Source organism: Nematostella vectensis, chromosome 2 (genome assembly GCF_932526225.1).
Source record: "Nematostella vectensis chromosome 2, jaNemVect1.1, whole genome shotgun sequence".
NCBI classification, from domain to species: domain Eukaryota; kingdom Metazoa; phylum Cnidaria; class Anthozoa; order Actiniaria; family Edwardsiidae; genus Nematostella; species Nematostella vectensis.
In genome coordinates, this window is record NC_064035.1 from 17,197,818 (window position 1) to 17,216,847 (window position 19,030).

The 19,030-nt window shown below is 38.0% G+C and overlaps 4 protein-coding genes across 4 annotated transcripts; 2 read left to right on the plus strand and 2 right to left on the minus strand.

Moving 5' to 3' along the window:
* Positions 1 to 6: 6 nt before the first annotated feature.
* On the minus strand, positions 7 to 7,906 carry LOC5515820 (nostrin). The gene is made up of 17 exons (XM_001635885.3): positions 7,755 to 7,906; positions 7,570 to 7,655; positions 6,604 to 6,687; positions 5,863 to 5,925; positions 5,661 to 5,742; positions 5,282 to 5,344; positions 5,091 to 5,201; positions 4,961 to 5,006; positions 4,706 to 4,785; positions 4,033 to 4,131; positions 3,555 to 3,674; positions 3,293 to 3,401; positions 2,843 to 2,931; positions 1,823 to 1,951; positions 1,380 to 1,458; positions 1,138 to 1,173; positions 7 to 943 (listed from the first exon to the last, which is right to left on the minus strand). Exons 1-17 carry the CDS (start codon positions 7,779 to 7,781, stop codon positions 771 to 773), a joined length of 1,476 nt encoding a protein of 491 aa, XP_001635935.2. The 5' UTR covers positions 7,782 to 7,906; the 3' UTR covers positions 7 to 770.
* A 2,356-nt stretch (positions 7,907 to 10,262) lies between these two features.
* On the minus strand, positions 10,263 to 13,165 carry LOC5515821 (vesicular inhibitory amino acid transporter). The gene has a single exon (XM_001635886.3). The coding sequence runs from the start codon at positions 13,147 to 13,149 to the stop codon at positions 11,623 to 11,625; it is 1,527 nt and encodes a 508-aa protein (XP_001635936.3). The 5' UTR covers positions 13,150 to 13,165; the 3' UTR covers positions 10,263 to 11,622.
* A 403-nt stretch (positions 13,166 to 13,568) lies between these two features.
* On the plus strand, positions 13,569 to 15,337 carry LOC5515760 (vesicular inhibitory amino acid transporter). Its single transcript, XM_001635816.3, has one exon. The coding sequence runs from the start codon at positions 13,569 to 13,571 to the stop codon at positions 15,090 to 15,092; it is 1,524 nt and encodes a 507-aa protein (XP_001635866.2). The 3' UTR covers positions 15,093 to 15,337.
* A 1,370-nt stretch (positions 15,338 to 16,707) lies between these two features.
* On the plus strand, positions 16,708 to 18,604 carry LOC5515761 (vesicular inhibitory amino acid transporter). The gene has a single exon (XM_001635817.3). It carries the CDS (start codon positions 16,815 to 16,817, stop codon positions 18,471 to 18,473), a length of 1,659 nt encoding a protein of 552 aa, XP_001635867.2. The 5' UTR covers positions 16,708 to 16,814; the 3' UTR covers positions 18,474 to 18,604.
* Positions 18,605 to 19,030: the final 426 nt, after the last annotated feature.

Genomic DNA, 19,030 nt, shown 5'->3' on the forward strand with positions numbered 1-19,030 from the left:
CACAAATAACAACAATTTTTTTATTTAAATCTGCCGTTCACCAGAGCCAGTAATTATCCTAACGTCAATTGTACAAGAATATATTCTCTAATTTTAAATGTGATAAACCTGCTTGAACCCTAACATAGCATTTATTCCAATTTATTCCATCACTTGGCACTTCTAATTTCTCTTCCCCCTATAAAAAAGTATCTCATGTCATGAACCGATAATTTGACTGTGTGCAGAACTTTCAATTCATGCACCAAGCCTAAATATCATCCTAACTCAAAAGCACATGGTAGGTTGCTAAAATTACTATATGCTACAAATACAGCCTCAAATATATTCCCTTATGGTACAGTGTTTACTAAAGGCACAAAGTATAAAATACAAGTGCTATCAATTGCAGTATATTAAATATCTATTTAGTTTTTGCATCAGCAATTTTAAAATGACTAATGTGCATTATAAGATGGATTGTTATTATTTCACTACCGCATCATCATAGTATTTACCTAGTAATGAGAGGTAATACATTTTCCTGGCTTGTTATTTTGCCAAATGTGGCTTATTGGGATGATGTTTGAAATATTATTTATTCCAATCAACAAAAAGCATTAATACCTTTGGTCAGCTGATAAGTCTATGGATCAGGTTTTCTGTGATGACACCATCCACTGACTTCAAGCAGGCCAAAAGTAATTTCACCCCAGTAGTATTATTTCATTCAATTTAAAACTGTTTAATACTAGAGTGTTTCTAAATAACAGAATTCGCATACTTCTCCTTCAAATCTCTTCTACATATGAAGCTGGAAATATCCCTTGCTGATTATTAAGGTCCCCTTGCCACCAGCCATTATCTAGTCGTGCTGTCACAGTGATAATGTCTCCTGGGTGTATCGTCAATTCATCACTTTGTGTTGCTTGATAGTCATAAATTGCCTTGCACTGACACAGGACTGTAAAGTAAGGCAACCAAGGCTTAGTATTACTACCCTGTGTACAGGAGCTAGCCATTTTTTGGTTTCAAGAGCAGTTATTATCCTGTGAATATGGGAACTCATTCAGGGCTTGTTTTGCTATGGCCGCACGTGTGAGTGCAGGGCAGACAAGGCTCTTGCGTGGCCATGTGGCTATGGTAAAATTTACTCACCTGTTCCATCAGGTTGGAAATCATCAAACTCATCATCTGTCAAGGAAAGACATGATGGTCAATTATTCCCATCTTTCTAAAGGCTCATTCTTCACAAAGTGCCATCTTCATATCAAAATGATAAACATGATGCATGGTACAAGGTTTTCTGTTCAATATTATTAGTAGCAGCCATTTGAAATAAGGTGTATCATGAGAATACATCACAAACTTCATATTTTCCATCTTTCCATTTACCATACCTAATTGATCGTCGCTTTCATATCCACCAGGGCTCTTTACCAAGTCTAGGGGCTTCCGGAGAGTGCTTTGCACAGTTCCCTAAAAGAACACAAAAAAGTTTAATCTGTGACACTTTCAACTCCCCAAGCACCTGTTATTTCAGCACAACCTGTTAAACCATGAACACCAAAAATATGTGTGGAAGGATTATTGTCTGATGAACCAGTAAGAATTCAGGCACCGAGACTTGTAAGACATGTTTCTATTTGACTGTTTGCGAATCTAGCATATTATTGGTTTACTCAAACATTCCATGTATATATTTCCACTATTTTAATTTTAAAAAACTATTAAAATAGTTTTACTGGTCAGGATGTCTTTCTAGGCACTAAGAGTATACAAAGAATGACTAGAGGAAGCTTTTTCTATCATTATTTTGTTTTATATTTGCCAAGGAGTGTACCTGTTTGTCTCTGGTTGACGTTATATAGTCCATCAGTGGATGTTGGGGCTGTGAGTTGCCAGTGAGCTTGGCTAAAGAGCACTGCAGTTTGTAGGAGCTCGCTTGTAAGCTGTCAATCACTGCATTGACCTGTACAGATAACATTCAACTTCTATTATATTAAAAGACAATAGGGGATATTAACAGTAGTGTTTGTGGGGTCATACAAAGATGGTTACTTCATATGGATAAGGCTTTTTAAATATACTCAGCAGCGGTGTAGCCAGGATTTTTAATAGGAGGGGGCCCAAAAGGGACTTTCAAGGCATTTTCTCCTGTATTTTAGATATCTCATACATTTTTTTGGCTACGCCCCTGCTCAGCCATATATGCATGCGCTAAGGGGCATCCTTGGATATCCAGTTGACTTTAGCTAAAGGGCCACAAGCCCCTCATGTTACCGTAAATGATCTAATAAATGCCCGGGGCTTTTATTTAATTTTGACAGTCAGAGGGGGGGGAGATGGCCTTTATAGATAGGAGGCATTTGTTTAGAGGGGCATTCTTCCCAAACTATAAAATTTAACAAACCCAAGTGCAGTGGGTTCTAGTCTCAGTCAGGATCATGTTAAATTATAGCCTGCGTAGCAAGCATTTCTTGACATTAAGTCTCACCCAGTAAGAGCCAAAATCTAATTAATTTAATTTTTGCAAAATGTCGTTTGTTTTTAAGTTGAGGGAAGGGGTATAAATAGAGGGGAGCATTTGTTAGAGAGGGGCATTCATTACAAACTTAGGGGGGGGGCATTTATTAAATCTTTTACGGTAGGTATCATATAAGCTAGGGATGGGTGTAAGGGATGCCCTACTCCTATACTGCATTAACATTGAGAATAAACCAAACAAACACACAGAAAATATAAGAAAGCCTTGATATCCATAACATACTGTAAATCATCACACAATAGCCACAGTATTTTGAGAAATGCTCACAGCGTAAACATGTTTCAGTATGAGTATGAACACAGCAAAAGTACATACATGGGTTATCTGCATAGCTACATCATTTTGGGTTTCTTGGTTACAGTATTCGGGAGTAGCTGAATATGTGTCCATTAGATTTACCACACCTGCAATAATCATCAAAAATAATAATCAAAAATTTAAAAGAGGAAGTGGGAAAAATCTTCACAATTATGTACATGGCAGTGGCTGGATCGTGTCTAGCAAAAGACCATAAGAGTGTGATTAAAAAAATTAAACTACATTATTACTAATATTATATTATCATTATTATCATCATCATTATTAATATTACCATAGATACCAGGCTAAATGTGCACTATAAAAGGATGTGCTTTATGCAAGCTGTTATTTGGAATTGGAGAAGAGCTTTGTAGAAAGAAATCAAGTTTATTGATTGGTGCAGGCACAAAAAAAGTGTGAGGAGCTTTCCCTTTTATAGCATGTGTTCATGTTTAAAAAACATACCTGTTTTAGCTTTCTTTTCTTTTTCAAGTTCAGATGCTAAAATCTTAATTTTAGCATTGAGTGCTTCTTTTCTCCGTTCAAAATTGAAATTATTTTCTAAATCTTCCTCCTGAAAGCATTTGTACAAAACACCAGTTATTTGTTAAACAATATAAATTCCATCAATGGAAGAAGACATGTGCAATATGAAGAAAGACTAATTAGATCATATTTATGATAGAAATCATAATTTCTCTGCATGTTACATTTCTCTGCATCTTACATAGCAATCATATAACGTCTGGTCAGAGGGACCTCTTGGTGACCCCTTGACATCAGCAATAGTATTGACGTCTTCCTTTGGTGATATTTGAGATGCTTCATGCTGTATGCTCTCATACACCTGAAAAGGGTCATAAGAAATTATTAGGCTACATGCACAAAAAACACAAGTGACTTTTTGAGTGTCAAATTCAAGCCCCCCCCCCAAAAAAAAACAAAAACAAACAGAAATGACAATGCCAACATGCCAGAGAAAGAAAATAACAACAACAAAATCTTGTGCAATGAAAATAAGTCCTTTCAGATGTACAAACTTTTGTAAGCTCTGGATAAGTTGCATTTTGTTGATGTTATTTCGCTGTTAAAAGCCAGAGCATCCAAAAGTTTTTCTCCTAAGAAGGTCACATGATTTTTTAGTGCAAGCTAACATCTGAGTACTCCTCCACCTGATAGAGTTACTTCCTTGTTCATGTATCTACCTGTTGCAGCTCAGGGATGACTGCTGCTAGCATGTTTCCATAAAGAGAAAACATGTCTTTAAGATGGCCCACTCTCTCTTCCTCAAGCTTTTCACATGTCTTTAAAAAATAATGACCATGTCCTTATTAGATGAATATGTTTGAACAATAGTAGAATCCCTCCTGTTCAAATTTGGATAATTCCCTATCAACCCATTGACTCCTATTTTTTCACAGAACTCACACACACTATGATTCTCATTTCAGTTGTTCCTGTTTTTTTTGGATATGGTGCATCACACATAATGGATAACAATACTTTGTTCATGATTTAAATGATGAACCAAAGAGCCTTAAATCAAATCCTTGTTTACACACACTGATTTTTTTTCTTCCTCCAGAGTTTACTTCTATTGTACGTATTCCATTCCATTATATTTCAATTTATTCAATAGGGCCAAAAATCTAAATTCAGGGATTCAAGGAGGCATGTGCCCCCCATCCCTTCAGGATTAATAAGTATAGGAAGCTATAAGAACCGCCTAACTGCCCTCCACCATATGTCATGTTCTGAATAATTAGGCTTCAAGATCCCCCACTTCTGCCCCATCCCCCTCTCCCCCACACCCTTCATAGTTTGATATGGGTTTTAAACTTCAATCACCAAATAAAATCCAAGGAGGGAAATACCCACCTGGCAATATTTGGACATGGTGGCCTCCCATTCCAAGCGTGTTCTCTCTGTTTTCATGTACATCTCCCTATAATCTTTATCTGGCAAACACCAACACAATGAATCAAACACAAGTTTAACATGTTCTAGTGATTCAATGATCAATTTTAACTAATTAATCATCTACACAGAAACAATTTCTACTGCAGAGCAAGGAGATTTTATAGCCAAGAAACATGAGGGTAAATTTGTTCTTTTGCACTAATTAATGCACACCTGCTTTGATTGCTGATTCCATGCCTTTCTTGATTTTAGCCTCAAGCTGTAGATGAAGGGAGAAATATTTACATTTTTTTTTATGAAGATATATGTACTCGCGTCATTTATTTAGGAGTTCATAATGCACCTTGGTTATATCCTTGTCTGAAACGGCTTTCCCTTTTCCCTGCTTGGTGTCTTCCATCTGGTCATGTAGGGTCTCCACTTCCTTGCTTTTAGAGTGACTTGCCCCCTTTTTCTATTGAAAATAAAAATGACAAGTCTCAAGTCTAAAATTATAACTGAGACAAATTTGACAACAAAACCTCTGCAAAATACCTTCAATGAATCTGACAACCTATCAGAAAAATTCTTGTAAGCCTTTTCAACTTCAACTTCTACCTGGAAGCAATTTTTTCCAAATGAGCAATACAGAATGTAAACAAAAAAGGTAATTATAGCTAAAATAACAGGAATATTTCATATACATGAAAAACTGGTATTCGACTTTGCCAAGTTTTGTGTCTTTAATAAGACTTCCTCAGGTCTGCCCTGAGTCGAATTCCAGTTTTTGGTGTATTGTATTCATTCTTCTGGCTCACGAACACAACTATTTGGGCTTTTTGTATTTAATCATATACATGAACATATACATCCTAAGACAAGTGAGTTAAATTAACAGAAATATAATCTTTGAATGAATAAGAGGTCTACTTACTGGTTTTCTTGTTTTAGACTGTGTTTCCACAAAAGCTTTGATCTGCTTAGCTGCTTCTCCATGTAATTGATTTGCAAGGGTTCTAAATCAAGAAAAAGAAAAGCAAGTCTAGAAAAAGATATCTTCAGAGCGAAATTTAATATCAAAGGAACTGTAGTCAAACAGTATCATGATCGATGTAATAACAATAAGAAGCTCTTACCTATGAATATCTGCTTCACTTTCAATATTCCATGATATCTTTTCCCATGATGATTTCAATGTCCTTCAAAAGAAAATATGAAATAGGATATAGAATTAGGTAATTTAAAAAAATGACATCTACAGGGATGAGGGCATCTTATGATGACAGCTATGAAGATGACATCTACAAATATGTCAGCAATGATGATGATATCTATAAATTATGACAGTTATGATGATGACAACTACAAATATGATGACAGCTATGATGATGACCACTATATAATGATGACAGCTATGATGATGACACCTACAACAATGGTGACAGCTATGATGATGACGCCTACAAATATGATAGCTATGATGATGACCCCTATATAAATGATGACAGTTATGATGATGACATCTACAAATATGATGACAGCTGTAACAATGACCCCTATATATGATGACAGTTATGATGATGACATCTGCAAAAATTATGACAGCTATGATTATGACATCTACAAATATGACAGCTATGCTGATGACCCCTATAAAATATGATGGCAGTTTAATGATGACATCTACAAATATGATGACAGCTATGATGATGACACCTACAACAATGTTGACAGGTATGATGATGATAGATACAAAGATAATGATGAAAATGAGCTCATCAATAATTTTGGTCTGAAAAATAAACAATCCAATATGATTAAAGTAAGTAATATTACAATCAAATTCAACTCATTAATATTACATTATGTGCACTTACCCTACAACATCTTTTGCCAGTAGTTTCTGGGCTTTTACAGACAGTTTGGATAGACTATCAGCATAAGAGAGTTCTATCTTTGATCTAATAAGAAATGTCAAACTCATATCAAAATACTGTAGTTGTTTGATAGACACCTTGCTTGAGAGGAAAGATATGAATAACTATTCCCCTTTTGTGGACTTTGACAACAAGTGGAATGTTCTTTAGAAGGGATGTTATTTGAAACTGACCTTTTACCTGTAACAGCATTTTATAATTGAAAGCTTGTTTTTAAATGGCTCTGGGAGAGGGGGGGTACTCTCTGCATGTTGTGAAAAATGTTATATCTAGAGATACGCTTAGTAAACACCACAAACACATAGGTAACTTGCTTTGACATTAATTTGAACGATTGTACAGTATTCACAATGCTTTACAGAAAACATAATTTGTTGTATAGTGCACTATCAAAATAAACATCTAATTCTTATACATTGTGAACATTTCACTACAAGATTACCATAAAAGGATATAATATATCATTAATATTTATACATACATATAAAAAATAACAGGTATTTTGTGTGGTCGAGCCTCAACCATATTAGAAACAATAAAATATTATTATAATTAGAATTCTACTGGTAAGAAAGTTATTTAAGAATTGCAAATAAGCTAGAATTTTAGTATATCAATTTTTTACTACAGTGGAGATCGGAGCAAGGAGCACGAAGCATAATAAAATTCAGATTGTTTACTTTGGAATATTAGTATACATATAAATTCCAAGTAACAGCAACAATTAATTATGTGTTATAATACATAAAAAGAGATAGATTAAAATAAAGTGAGTGACAATAAAATCACGGCATGAGCTGAGTAAAGTCATATGATAATAAAAGAATCTGTATTCGGGGGTGATTTAAGTAAGCAAAACTTCTAACGTACAGCTCTTTCGAGATATTTAAGTCTTATATCTGTTACCTTTCGTTGAAAATAGCGGCAATCTCCTTGCAAAAGTCACTGCCCTGTCGGCATGATTTTCGAAGCTCTTCATAGCCTTTCTGTTCCTGCAGAAATATCAAAACAACGAAAAACAAGTTTAGAAAATCGAGTAAGTTGAGTACAAACCACTGAGTATCAATAGGAAAACGGGAATTTTTGCTTACCCAGAAGGACTCTTCAAATCTGGTCATGGCTAGTCTATCCAAGGCTTTTCATGGGTTTCCGGGTGGTAAGTTGCTGATTAGCAAGAACAAATTCATCTGAAGTCATGTGTGAGATACTCAAACCCCAAACAAGAGTTGGACCCAAGAGTTTAACTCCCTAATGGGGATAACCGCTGATATTGACTATGGACGTCAATTATTTCAAGGGGGAGGGGTGGTCTGTTTTCAACTTTTTTTCAAGGCCTTTTTGATGGCATTAATGTTTCCCTGAATGTTTTCTTTTTTGTTCTCTCATTTTCGTACGGTTAGGGGTCACTTCATTGTCCTCTTACTTAGTCTAAACAAAACGTGTAACCATACAAGTTATTGACTCATAATGTCCTGTGGAGAGGGGAACTACTTCAATTATACATAATATCATAATATATGTGACATCCTTTGGACCCCAGCCCCCAGGGGCGTACGCAGCATATAGGCCTGCAGTCACTGGACTGCAAAAAATTTGGCAATCTTATTTGCATAACAATGGGAAAAATCAAATGTTTACTCATTCATTTTTATGTACGTAGTTTTATATATATGATGAGGATAAAAACTATATAATTTTTTAATCATGGTAGTCTACAGAAGATTTCCAACATATTGTTATGTCGTTCAGTGCCACGCGACGACTGAAGTCCTATTTTATATCGAGGATGACAGAGGATCGTGTGATATTCTGAAAAGTCTGACGCATTGATGCCAATTTCAAACCCAAAAGAGGGAGCTATGAAATCTTCACGGGGATGCGGGAAGAGGGGCCACGCCCGTTTTTAGCTTCTGAACTGCACCTTGTTAAAATCCTGTGTACGCCCCTGGCCCCGTCTATTGGGCTTGCCACCCTGGGGTCCCGAGGATATATAATTGGTGTGAGACCACCTAAGGGACATCAAAATCTTGAAACACTCAAGGAGTGTTACTTCTATGGAGATTTCACTAGTTCACAAAATTCTGGATCGCATCTGGGTGACATTGAGGCAGAAAGTAAAATGTGTCACCACAAATTTCAAGTTCCACAGATATTAAGGTCAAGACATTTTTATTACAAAGTTCTGGATAGTGTCATGCAAATAACAATCACTAGCTTTTATCAATTTGATAGCATTATTAACTTCACAACATTTATACCAAAAAAACGGCCTCAGTTAAATACAATATTTGGATAATGTAGTTAAATCAAATTTGAGTCTTAAATAAGGACACAATTAAAAACATACAACAGTAGCAATTCAATACAATCAGGTGAAGTGCAAACCAAGGGAGGGAGGGGAGGGGGGGGGAACTCTCCCCCTTCCTCAAAGAAAGTGATCGACAATATTCATATTAATTTTACAAATTTATTTGTACACATTTGTTCTTTAGAAAAAGGGCAACATCTCAACTACAGAATGAGTCTGTCCATTTACCAAAATCAAAAAAATATTTAGTAACAGTTGAACCTGGATTTTACGATAACCTCAATTTTACGATGTTCCTTTCCTCCTGCAGAAATACAGTGAAATGTAAAAGAAATTACCTCGATCTAACAATATTGGAAACAATGACATTCTCGTTTTTACAATACAAGTGTGTTCTCCCAAGCGTAATTTTGACCTCGATACAATGATATTAATGATTCTGTCTATCAACAAAGAAAGATAAACTCAAGACACCATACACGTACAGTACAGTTAATGCAGCCCAGGCGTTCTTACCGGGTTTCCTGTGGTCGGAGATAAACCGTGAGGTAGCCTGGGGGCTGGGACGAGCTCACCCACAGAACGCCTAGTGAAATTCGCCAAAACAGTCCCTGATTTCTCATAACGGTCCCTGATTTTACCTTTCCTATGCATCGACCTCACGGCTTAGATATTTGTCATTTCACGACTTAGGGCTTGTTTCCCGAGAAAAGAAAGCATCCTCTACACATTTGGAGGTTTGTTTGCTTCCATTTTCATCGTAAAAGCTTGCACGAAGCTCCGAATTTTGTAGAAAATTGACTAGAGACTTGTTTTGATCGCCGCTGGAATCTACTCCGCATTTGTAAAAATCTTCCCCGCTTTCCTCTTGTTACAGCTAAGTTGTTCTCATTTGTATTTCTTTCTATTCCTTCTGCGAGTTATGTTTCCATGTATAACTAAAGTTATTTTAATAAATGTGGAGAAGTCAAAAATCGAAATCCATCGTGTTTTGATTTTATGCAGCCAGCAAAAAAATATTTTGTGATTAAATTATTGATGGCAATAGTTTTTCTCTTAGCTATAAATCGGAATAACCCTGCTATCTGTGCTATACAATATGTGTTATTGAATAAAGTTTCATGTTCATATTTTTGAATATCTTGGTTGTTTTTTTATAGAATCCTTTGATCAATCCTGTAGAATACTAAACGAATGCGTCTAATGAGTTTTTTGTTAGGTCTCCGAAGCCACTTGAGCAGTATTTTATTCACTACAGTGACATTTGCATGATGGATGTTTTTTTATTTTATTTTTATTTGTTTTACAAGAGTAGCTGTTAAAAAACATTAGCCTGGTGGGATGTATTTTGAAAATCATGGGCCATTATAGCCAGAATTTTTTTAGGGGTTTAGTTTTGCTTTTCAGCAAACCATTTTTCTCTCAGGTTTCTTCTTTTGCCGTGGTACTACCTGGGTATCCCAGTTCCCCTTAGCCTACAGTGATACTAATTTATCTTTTATTTGAACACAACTCCCAGTAAAGTGGGTTAGTTTGACCAAATTCCTCTTCTTCACCTAGCTACAGGCCTGCTTACTTGCTTGATAACATTATTCTTTAGTAGAGCTAAACTCGCATAACATAAACTAATTGAAATGTCATCATCGTGTCCCATCTACTCCTACTAGAAACTACAATCTAATACTTTGGCCATTAACTATTTCTTTCTATCGCTACCAGCACATGCAGCTCTCTGTGAGATTATAGGAATGACACAAAATGGTCTGATAAAAGCCTTTATACAATCACCTGATCTGTTAAAGCTAAGGGCAAAGACAAGGGCAACTTGGGATATACTGGAGTGATTTCTAAATTTAGTGGCAACAATGAAAATAAAATACAAATTCAGTGATTAGTTGGTGTTAGCCTCATGTAGTGCATCATGCATTGATCACCCTTGCATACCCAGGTGTTGGTTGAGTGGGAAGCATCTGCCCCCTACCCTCAACTGAACATTCCGAAAAAGAATTACAGTTAAAAACAAAACAACAAAAGCTGCAGTGTTTCTATTTATCATCGCCAACAAACAAAAAGTTTAAGTATAAAATCTGAAACTAAATTTGACATTGAAACAGCTAAAATAAGTCATTACCAAGAGTGTCAGTTCGTTCTGCACACCGCTGAGAAATTATGAAAGATGACCAATATGAGCATGTGTGCGGTTATGCGTGGAACAAACTCCTCCAAACATCTCATCGAATCTTTGAGGCAAAACAGCCAAGCCAACCCATAAAATACAAGCGTCTTTGAACGTATTCCTCCGTTTGCTACTTTTACATAACATAAGGTTGATTTTCCTGCAGCATATTCGCTATTCTCTGGTCGCCATTTTGGATTTGGCGAATTTCACTAGGCGTTAGGGGAGATGGTTTTCTGTGACGTCACAACTCTTACCATCCACAGGAAACCCAATAAAAGCGCCTGGGACTAGGCTGCATAATGATTTTTTGACTTGACAGATCTTATTAAATGCAGATTTACAGTCTTAAAGAGAGTAACTGTACAGTCTCACACAGAGTTACAATATTATTATTTTGTTAAAGTTGACTAGTTGATGTAGTTGACTGTTAGGAAAGCAGTATACCGCAAACCCCTTTTTTTTAATATGATTTTTAGCTTTCAAACGTTTTGACTAATTCCCTGCCTGAGAAAACTAATCCAAACCCACCACAAACCAAGCCAAAAAATATTACAAAAACCCTTAATACCACACTATACCATGCAAGCCGCTTCCATTTCAATTTCAAATGGAAGACACAAGGAAACACAAATGACAGACATGTTCCTGTGAAACTGCCTATTAGTCCCATGAGCAGACCAAAATGTGGAACAATAACAGACAGAAACAGTGCAAATGTCAGCAGCAAAGGTCTTGTCAGGATTAACCAGAACCAGTGGTACTTCCTCTTTGGCTGTAGGTGGGGGAACAATGGCATCATCTTATTGTCCCAGGTCTCTAGTACAACAAACATGCAAATTGGGAAGGCCAGGAGAACATTAGCAACAACAAAAGCATTAGATAGGTAGTTAAACACCTTGCTTCCCATATTGACAGTGACAACTTGTTCTGTTTGGTCCCCAAACCTGAGGACAGCCAAAAGGCCAAGTAGAACTTTGTTGAATGCAGCCAGTGTGAAAGAGGTATTCATCATCAATGGAAACTTTTGAGGGTCCTGCATGCTTCCTTCTACACCCGGGAATACCGCATGGGCACAGTAACTGAATACAATGATGCCAAAACCAATAGGAAATGTGGATGGCTCAAAGACTGGGATATTGCTCAGTGACATTCTGTCAAATTCTGTGAAACAATAGATGATGATGGCTAGTAGGCCAGACAACAAGGCAAACACTGACATCATACTGATCCATGCAATCACTGATACACGGGTGATGAAGATTAGAGGCAGAGCAACAACGGCACACGCCACAGCCCACATGTAGATGTCCAATGGGGCAAAGTCTTTCAACATGTCATAGAATATTGTAGCAAGGAGAACAATGTACATTACGATCCCGCCATACATTTCGCAAACTTGGACAACACTAACGATCTTATTGCCCCATCCGGGCCATGCGGCTTCGCCGACGTCAGGGTAATTTTCTCGAACGCGCTTTCTTTGTCCAGTGCGTTTTGACTCTTCATAAAGACAATCGACCAGGAGCTTCCCGGTAAAACAGCAAACCCATGCGACAACGACGATGGCAGCCACACCAGCCCACCCTCCCATCCGAACAGCATATGGCACACCTAGAATGCCTGTTCCTTGGATCAGGTTGCTAACATTCCAACCAGCCATAAATGCTGAGGCCCGGCGATCTTCCGACGGCTTCTCCAGCAACGATACTGTCATACTTGCTGTCCGCAGTTGACGAAGGCTCCCTGTTATGCCATGGCTTCTAGTTGAAGATAGAAAGCTTCGGCCCCCAGTACTCTTAGTACTGTAGTCTAGCATGTTACCGTAATCACAATGGCCAGGATCATGGAGAAGTGAAGACTCTTCGTTGATTACACAAAGTCGTTGACTTTTGCTTATTGCGAAGTCTTCGGCGGGGTCCGGGGAAAAGTTGACATCTGGGTCGCTCCGATTGCTTGCTTTTCCCGATTCTAAACCTGAAGTACTAGGGCTTGTTGCCATTGTGCAGTTTACAATGTCCGCTTAAGATTGAGGGTTTATAGTGGCAGTGAGACACTGACCGCAAAGTGTTTGATTTCTTGCTACACTTCAAATATGGCCTACGTAAGACCTTGAGCAATAGCGTCTTGTTTATGTCCCATCTCCTCCGTAGAGTCCCACGTGCGAATGTTTGCCATGTTTGGCAAACTATTGTTCAACAAACCAATCAGAGATCGACTTGTACTTATCGCACCATGTAAACACTGGAGTGAGCACGTGGGTGCTACCACATTACGCAATCTCCCAAAGCTATTGTATTTTAATACAATACTGCTCCTGTTATTGTATTTTAATACAATACTGCTCCTAAAAACACGTAAAAAAGGTACAGGTTTCGGTCAAATCGAGGAAAATTTCCAAGACTTCCTTTTTATCTAAATATGGCGAAGTGTTACTCAGAGCAAGACTATCAGTTAGGGATATCTTCGTCGGTAGAAGAACCGTCACTTCACATCAGCTATGAGATGATCAATCATAGTCTTGCTGAGCCTGTTGTTGTCACACCACGCAGTACAAAAGCCATAAATGACGACGAAAGCGAGCGTACATCCTTGCTTAGCACACGAAGTCGTGGCGAACTTTCACAATCCTCGCCATGGGCATCGGCCGGGTACAGCCGAGTTCGATCTCTAACATTCTCCATGAATCGGTCGCTCATCGAGAAGGAATCGCCGGATCGTCGAGCCTCTGCATTGTTGGCGGGGTGGAATGTGACCAATCTGATTCAAGGAATGGGAATCCTCGGTATACCCTATGCTGTGAGAGAGGGCGGTATCGCAGCTGCTGTGTGTATCTTTGTCGTGGCTATAGTTTGTGACGTCACAGGCATACTTTTAGTGGACTGTCTCTATGAGATTTCACCCCGCAGCCAAAAGAAAAAGAGGATTAGGTCCAATTACCCAGAGGTTGGCGAGGCAGTTTGGCCAGGGATTGGTGGAAAAGTGGTCAGCGTTGTGCAGACAATTGAGCTATACACAGCAGCTATGCTATACTTAATTTTGCTCACAACTATGTTCTCTCAGATAACTGAGAAATATATATCATTGTCCATGAATGTATGGGCTGTATTGTGTGCAGTTGCTGTGCTACCAAGTGTGTTTATCACACGACTGTCTCTGATAGCTTGGATGAGCATGATTGCAGTGCTAGCTCTGATGTCATCTATTGCTGTGACACTTGCTTACTGCATATTAAACTATGACCGCTGGTCCATAAACAACATTCCTACATTTGATGGTAACACATTTCCCATTGGCTTTGGTATTGTCACTTTTAGTTATTGTGCTCATGCAGTCTTTCCTGGAATAGAAGCCAGTATGAAGCACCCAGAGAATTATAACAAAATGATGCATACTTCATTCCTGGTATCAGCAACTGTTAAGACTCTATTTGGAGTTTTTGCTGTGCTGACATTTGGACTTGTTACTGACCAGGTAGTGACAGTCAACCTTGCAGATAGTTTAGCGTTCAATACAGCAGCAACAGCATTTGTAGCACTTAATGTATTTTTCTCCTTCCCTTTACCATTATTTGTTGTAATAGAAACTTTTGATGGCCTTCTTCTTCCCCATTTTCCATATGTTGGTCGAGAGTCAAATTACCACTGGGTGTGGCTGCTTATTACTCGCACCTTGCTTGTAACTTTTGCACTTTTTATTTCTCTAATTGTTCCCCACTTTGGCCTATTAATGGGTTTCATTGGTAGTTTCACGGGCACTTGCCTATCTTTTTGTTTTCCATGCATTGCACATCTTAAGCTGAAGTGGAAATATTTGAGATGGTACCACATCCTAGGAGAACTTGTCCTTATAGTTTTTGGAGTTGTTGCTGGAGTTTTTGGATTCATTTATTCAGGAAAAGCACTTATTGACTCCTTCAAACAAAATCCACCTAGTCAAACATGATGGACAAATGTTGGGTTTGTTTATTTCTGTGAAATTCAGGCCAGTTAATTAAAATACAAATTGTATTGTTGGTCTGTTTTATGTATTTTATTTTTGCAAAGACTGGCTATACTTGCATTTTATTAAAAAGGGTGTTAAGAAAGATTATCCTAATTAATTACCAGATTCATTTTGGTGTACCACATAGTTTTTTAGCTTGTCAACAAACTTATTTTTTTAAATAAAGGTGGGTGTGAAACTAAAAATTTGTCTTTGTCTGTATAGGAAGGGGCCGGATAAAAGACTCCTTTCTCTTCTCTCTCGCCCCCTCTGCAGATACATTCTCTCACCCCACCTAATATTTAACCGTCCAAAGAAAGTATAATTTCTCATGTTTTCAATTAAGAAATTAAAAACAGGAGGACTGTTGTTGGAGTCTATAATTATATTATTCCCTTTTTGTGTGATTTCATGCAAATCAATGTACTTATTATTATACTTTTATATATTGGCTTAGGCTGAGTTCAAACGTCGTATTATCCATGAGCCGTATTCAATGCAAAAGCATGTAAATGAATCGAGCTGATTGTTCAATCTTCATTTGCATGCATTTGCATTGAATACGGCTCATGGATGATAACGACGTTTGAACTTAGCCTAATTGAATAAAGTTTATGTATATTCTAGGGTTTGAAATGATCTACCTGGATATTCTTTTTTGGGGTATAGTGTCGTAGACATTTTTTCAGATACTCAGCGGTTCTTCTGCTCTTTCTTATCCCCATCTTGTGGGAAATTATTTAAGACATGTTTTATTGAGTGACCCCTAATATCAATACAGATATAAATATTCATGGACGCGAAACGGTGACGCCATATTTTTGTTCTTTTTCTCTATAAAGTTGATATTTTGGAAGTGTTAAAAAGTCGAAATTTTTGCGAGTAGGAAATTTAGAGACAGGTGACATTTTTGTAGAACGGATTGAAAGCCCTTTGTCAGTCAACAGTGTGTCACGCACGTCATGTGTGACCTACTTTGCTTGCGATTTGTCACAACCAAAGGCAAACTACAAAAGGCAATTTTATTTATGATTTTAGATTTTACATTACATTTCTTAGAAAGAAAACAAAGAAAATATCTAACCACGATTAAACAAGGTTTTTTTAGGTATTCTAATCATAATATATCGAAAAAACTCCTTTTATTACGAAAGAAGGCGACTGCGACAGGAAACGGGCTATACATATAAATATGGGGACAGAGTTTTGAGAATAATCTGTTTTTAAAGAGTTTTTTTTTATACTTCTAATGATACTTTCAAACACGAGGCACAAACACCTATACTGACATGTAAAAACAATATGAACTTCTCAAAGCCCTGATTACTGGTTTTCCCCTGGGTGTCACACAACACGACGTGCGCTTAAAAATTTCATTCAATATTTTGATTTTAAAAATATATTCACAGAATTTTCACGAGAATCATTCAAAGATGTACATAACAATACATTTTTTTAAGAAAACTTGGCAAGCAAACATTTAAAATAGAACAATAAGTATACATTCAACCCGTGAAACTAGACTACTCGGGATTTGGTCAAACCGGCAAAACCTGACAAACGCGTCGGTACAAATGCGAATGCAAAACGCAACACGTTCAGTTAGCTACGAGAAAAAGAAAAGAACGGTTTGTGTAGCCGTCTTCGCTGTTTTTATTCCCCGAGAACCATTTAAAATTGGCCATGCAGCCTCCAGACGAAGAAAATCAAGATTTGAGTGGAATTCCACGTTCAGGCTCGATCCTTAACGCTCAAACAATCGCCAAGGAGCCCGATTTGGTAACAATTCATGAGAACGAACCGCTGACGGCCGAACAACTGGAGCTCGAACGCGAAGAGCTGGAGTTCTCTGAAGAGTTAAACGAGCAAACCCCACTTCTGGGCCGTTCGACAGAGACTGATCGAAGTTTTGCCGATAACAAGAGCCTAAGTCAAAGCCAAGCTTCGCTATTCATTCCATCCGTCCAGTTCTCACTCTACTCTGGCCGCGGCGGTGGCGAGATCGCAAGATCGCTCGACAACTCCTTACGAGTCTCCATCCACGATACCAACACTTCAAGAGTCTCCAAAAACTCCAAGAACTTTACTATTACTCTGATCGAGAAGCTAGCTGGCGCGGACGGGCAAGCCTCGGGCATCTTAGCTGGATGGAACATTGTGAATGTTATACAAGGTAGTGGCGGGGTGTTGGGCATCCCCTTCGCCGTTTCTCAAGGTGGGTTTGCCGCTTTAGCGGTCATCGTCCTCGTGGGTTTGATGACTTTGTATACTGGCGTTGTGTTGATAGACTGTATGTACGAGGTATCGCCAAAGAGTCGTCTTCGCAAGCGAGTGCGCGGAAGTTATGCCGAGATCGCCGCCGACGCGTGGGGACCCGTGGGAGGGGTAATCGTGGATTTCATGACCGTCGCCTTCTGCTATTGCACTTGTGTGGTATTGTTCATGATGCTGGGAAATACCGTCTTTAGCTTTCTCAAGAGCTTTATGACTTTAGGCTTTGGCCTGAACGAGTGCTATCTAATTTGTGCAGCATTGCTGGTGCCCCTGGTTCTAATTCACCAGTTGACAGTTCTGGCATGGTTAAGCATGCTGGCGGTCCTGTCACTCATTACATGTCTCTTTATCATCATTGGTTACTCACTCCAAGAGTGGCAGTCTTGGAAAATACACAACATTCCAGACTTTGATATTAACAATTTCCCAGTAGCAATAGGGATCATAGTATTTTCTTACTGTGGTCATTCAGTTTTTCCAGGCATTGAATCTTCAATGAGAAAACCAAGAAAGTTCAAAAAGATAGCCTGTACTTCATTTACTTCAGTAACTTTGTGTAAAGTTGCCATTGGCCTCCTTTGCTGCCTTCTCTATGGTTCTGACACCTTACCTTTGATCACTCTAAATATCCAGAGTGAGGCAAAGAATGTTGTCATGAGAAGTTTCATGGCAGTATTTATTATTGTGAATACCTATTTTAGTTTTCCTCTCAATATTTTTGTAGCCTCTGAAACACTTGATTTAATAGCTCTTCCCAAGTTACCAAGTTGCTCTGTTAACAAGCTAAAACGTGCCATTTGGAAAATGCTTACAAGGACAACACTGGTGCTTTCAACTTGTGGCATTGCTGTCGCTATTCCCCATTTAGGCCTTCTTATGAGCATCTTTGGTAGTTTGCTTGGAGCTTGTATCTCATTTATTTTGCCATGTGCACTCCACTTAACCTTAAAGAGGGATCAATTAAGGTGCTATCAAGTTGTACTAGAAGTTCTAGTTATTATTTTTGGATTTTCGGCTGGTATGTTGGGATTTGTTTACTCTTGTATAGCAATGCATAACCAGTACTAAGCATTGTGAGTATTAGTGATGGCTGCATCTATTTATTTTTTGCACAACACAAAACATAATGATACATGTAAGAACTTCGATATCATAATCTAGGATATTGATTAAATAAAATTCTATCACTGATGTACTTATAATTGTGTAAAACTTTTGTATCTCTTGAGAATTAGCCAGCAAACGGGGGTTGGAGGTGATTGTCAGCACAATCGATTTTAACCCTAAGGGATGGCACTTTGGTTGAGGTCAAATTCTTACCCCTAAGAGACAGTAAATTTGTTGGGGTCGAAGGAATTTTTAACCCTAAGAAATAGCAGAATAAAAAAAAAACATTAAGCACCCCCTTAGGAATAGCCATTGGTTGAATTTTATACACTAAGAGATAGCAAAATCGAGAACCCCATCAACACCCCCTAAGAAATGGCAGTTGGTCGAAATTCTTGATTAGGCACAGCAATGAGGAGTGAGTTGCAAGGATTTCCAGTGGGATGCACCACCCGGCTGTCTGTACGTGTTGGTGCCCCTATGGCCATTGATCTGTAGAACCTTCATATATGATACTA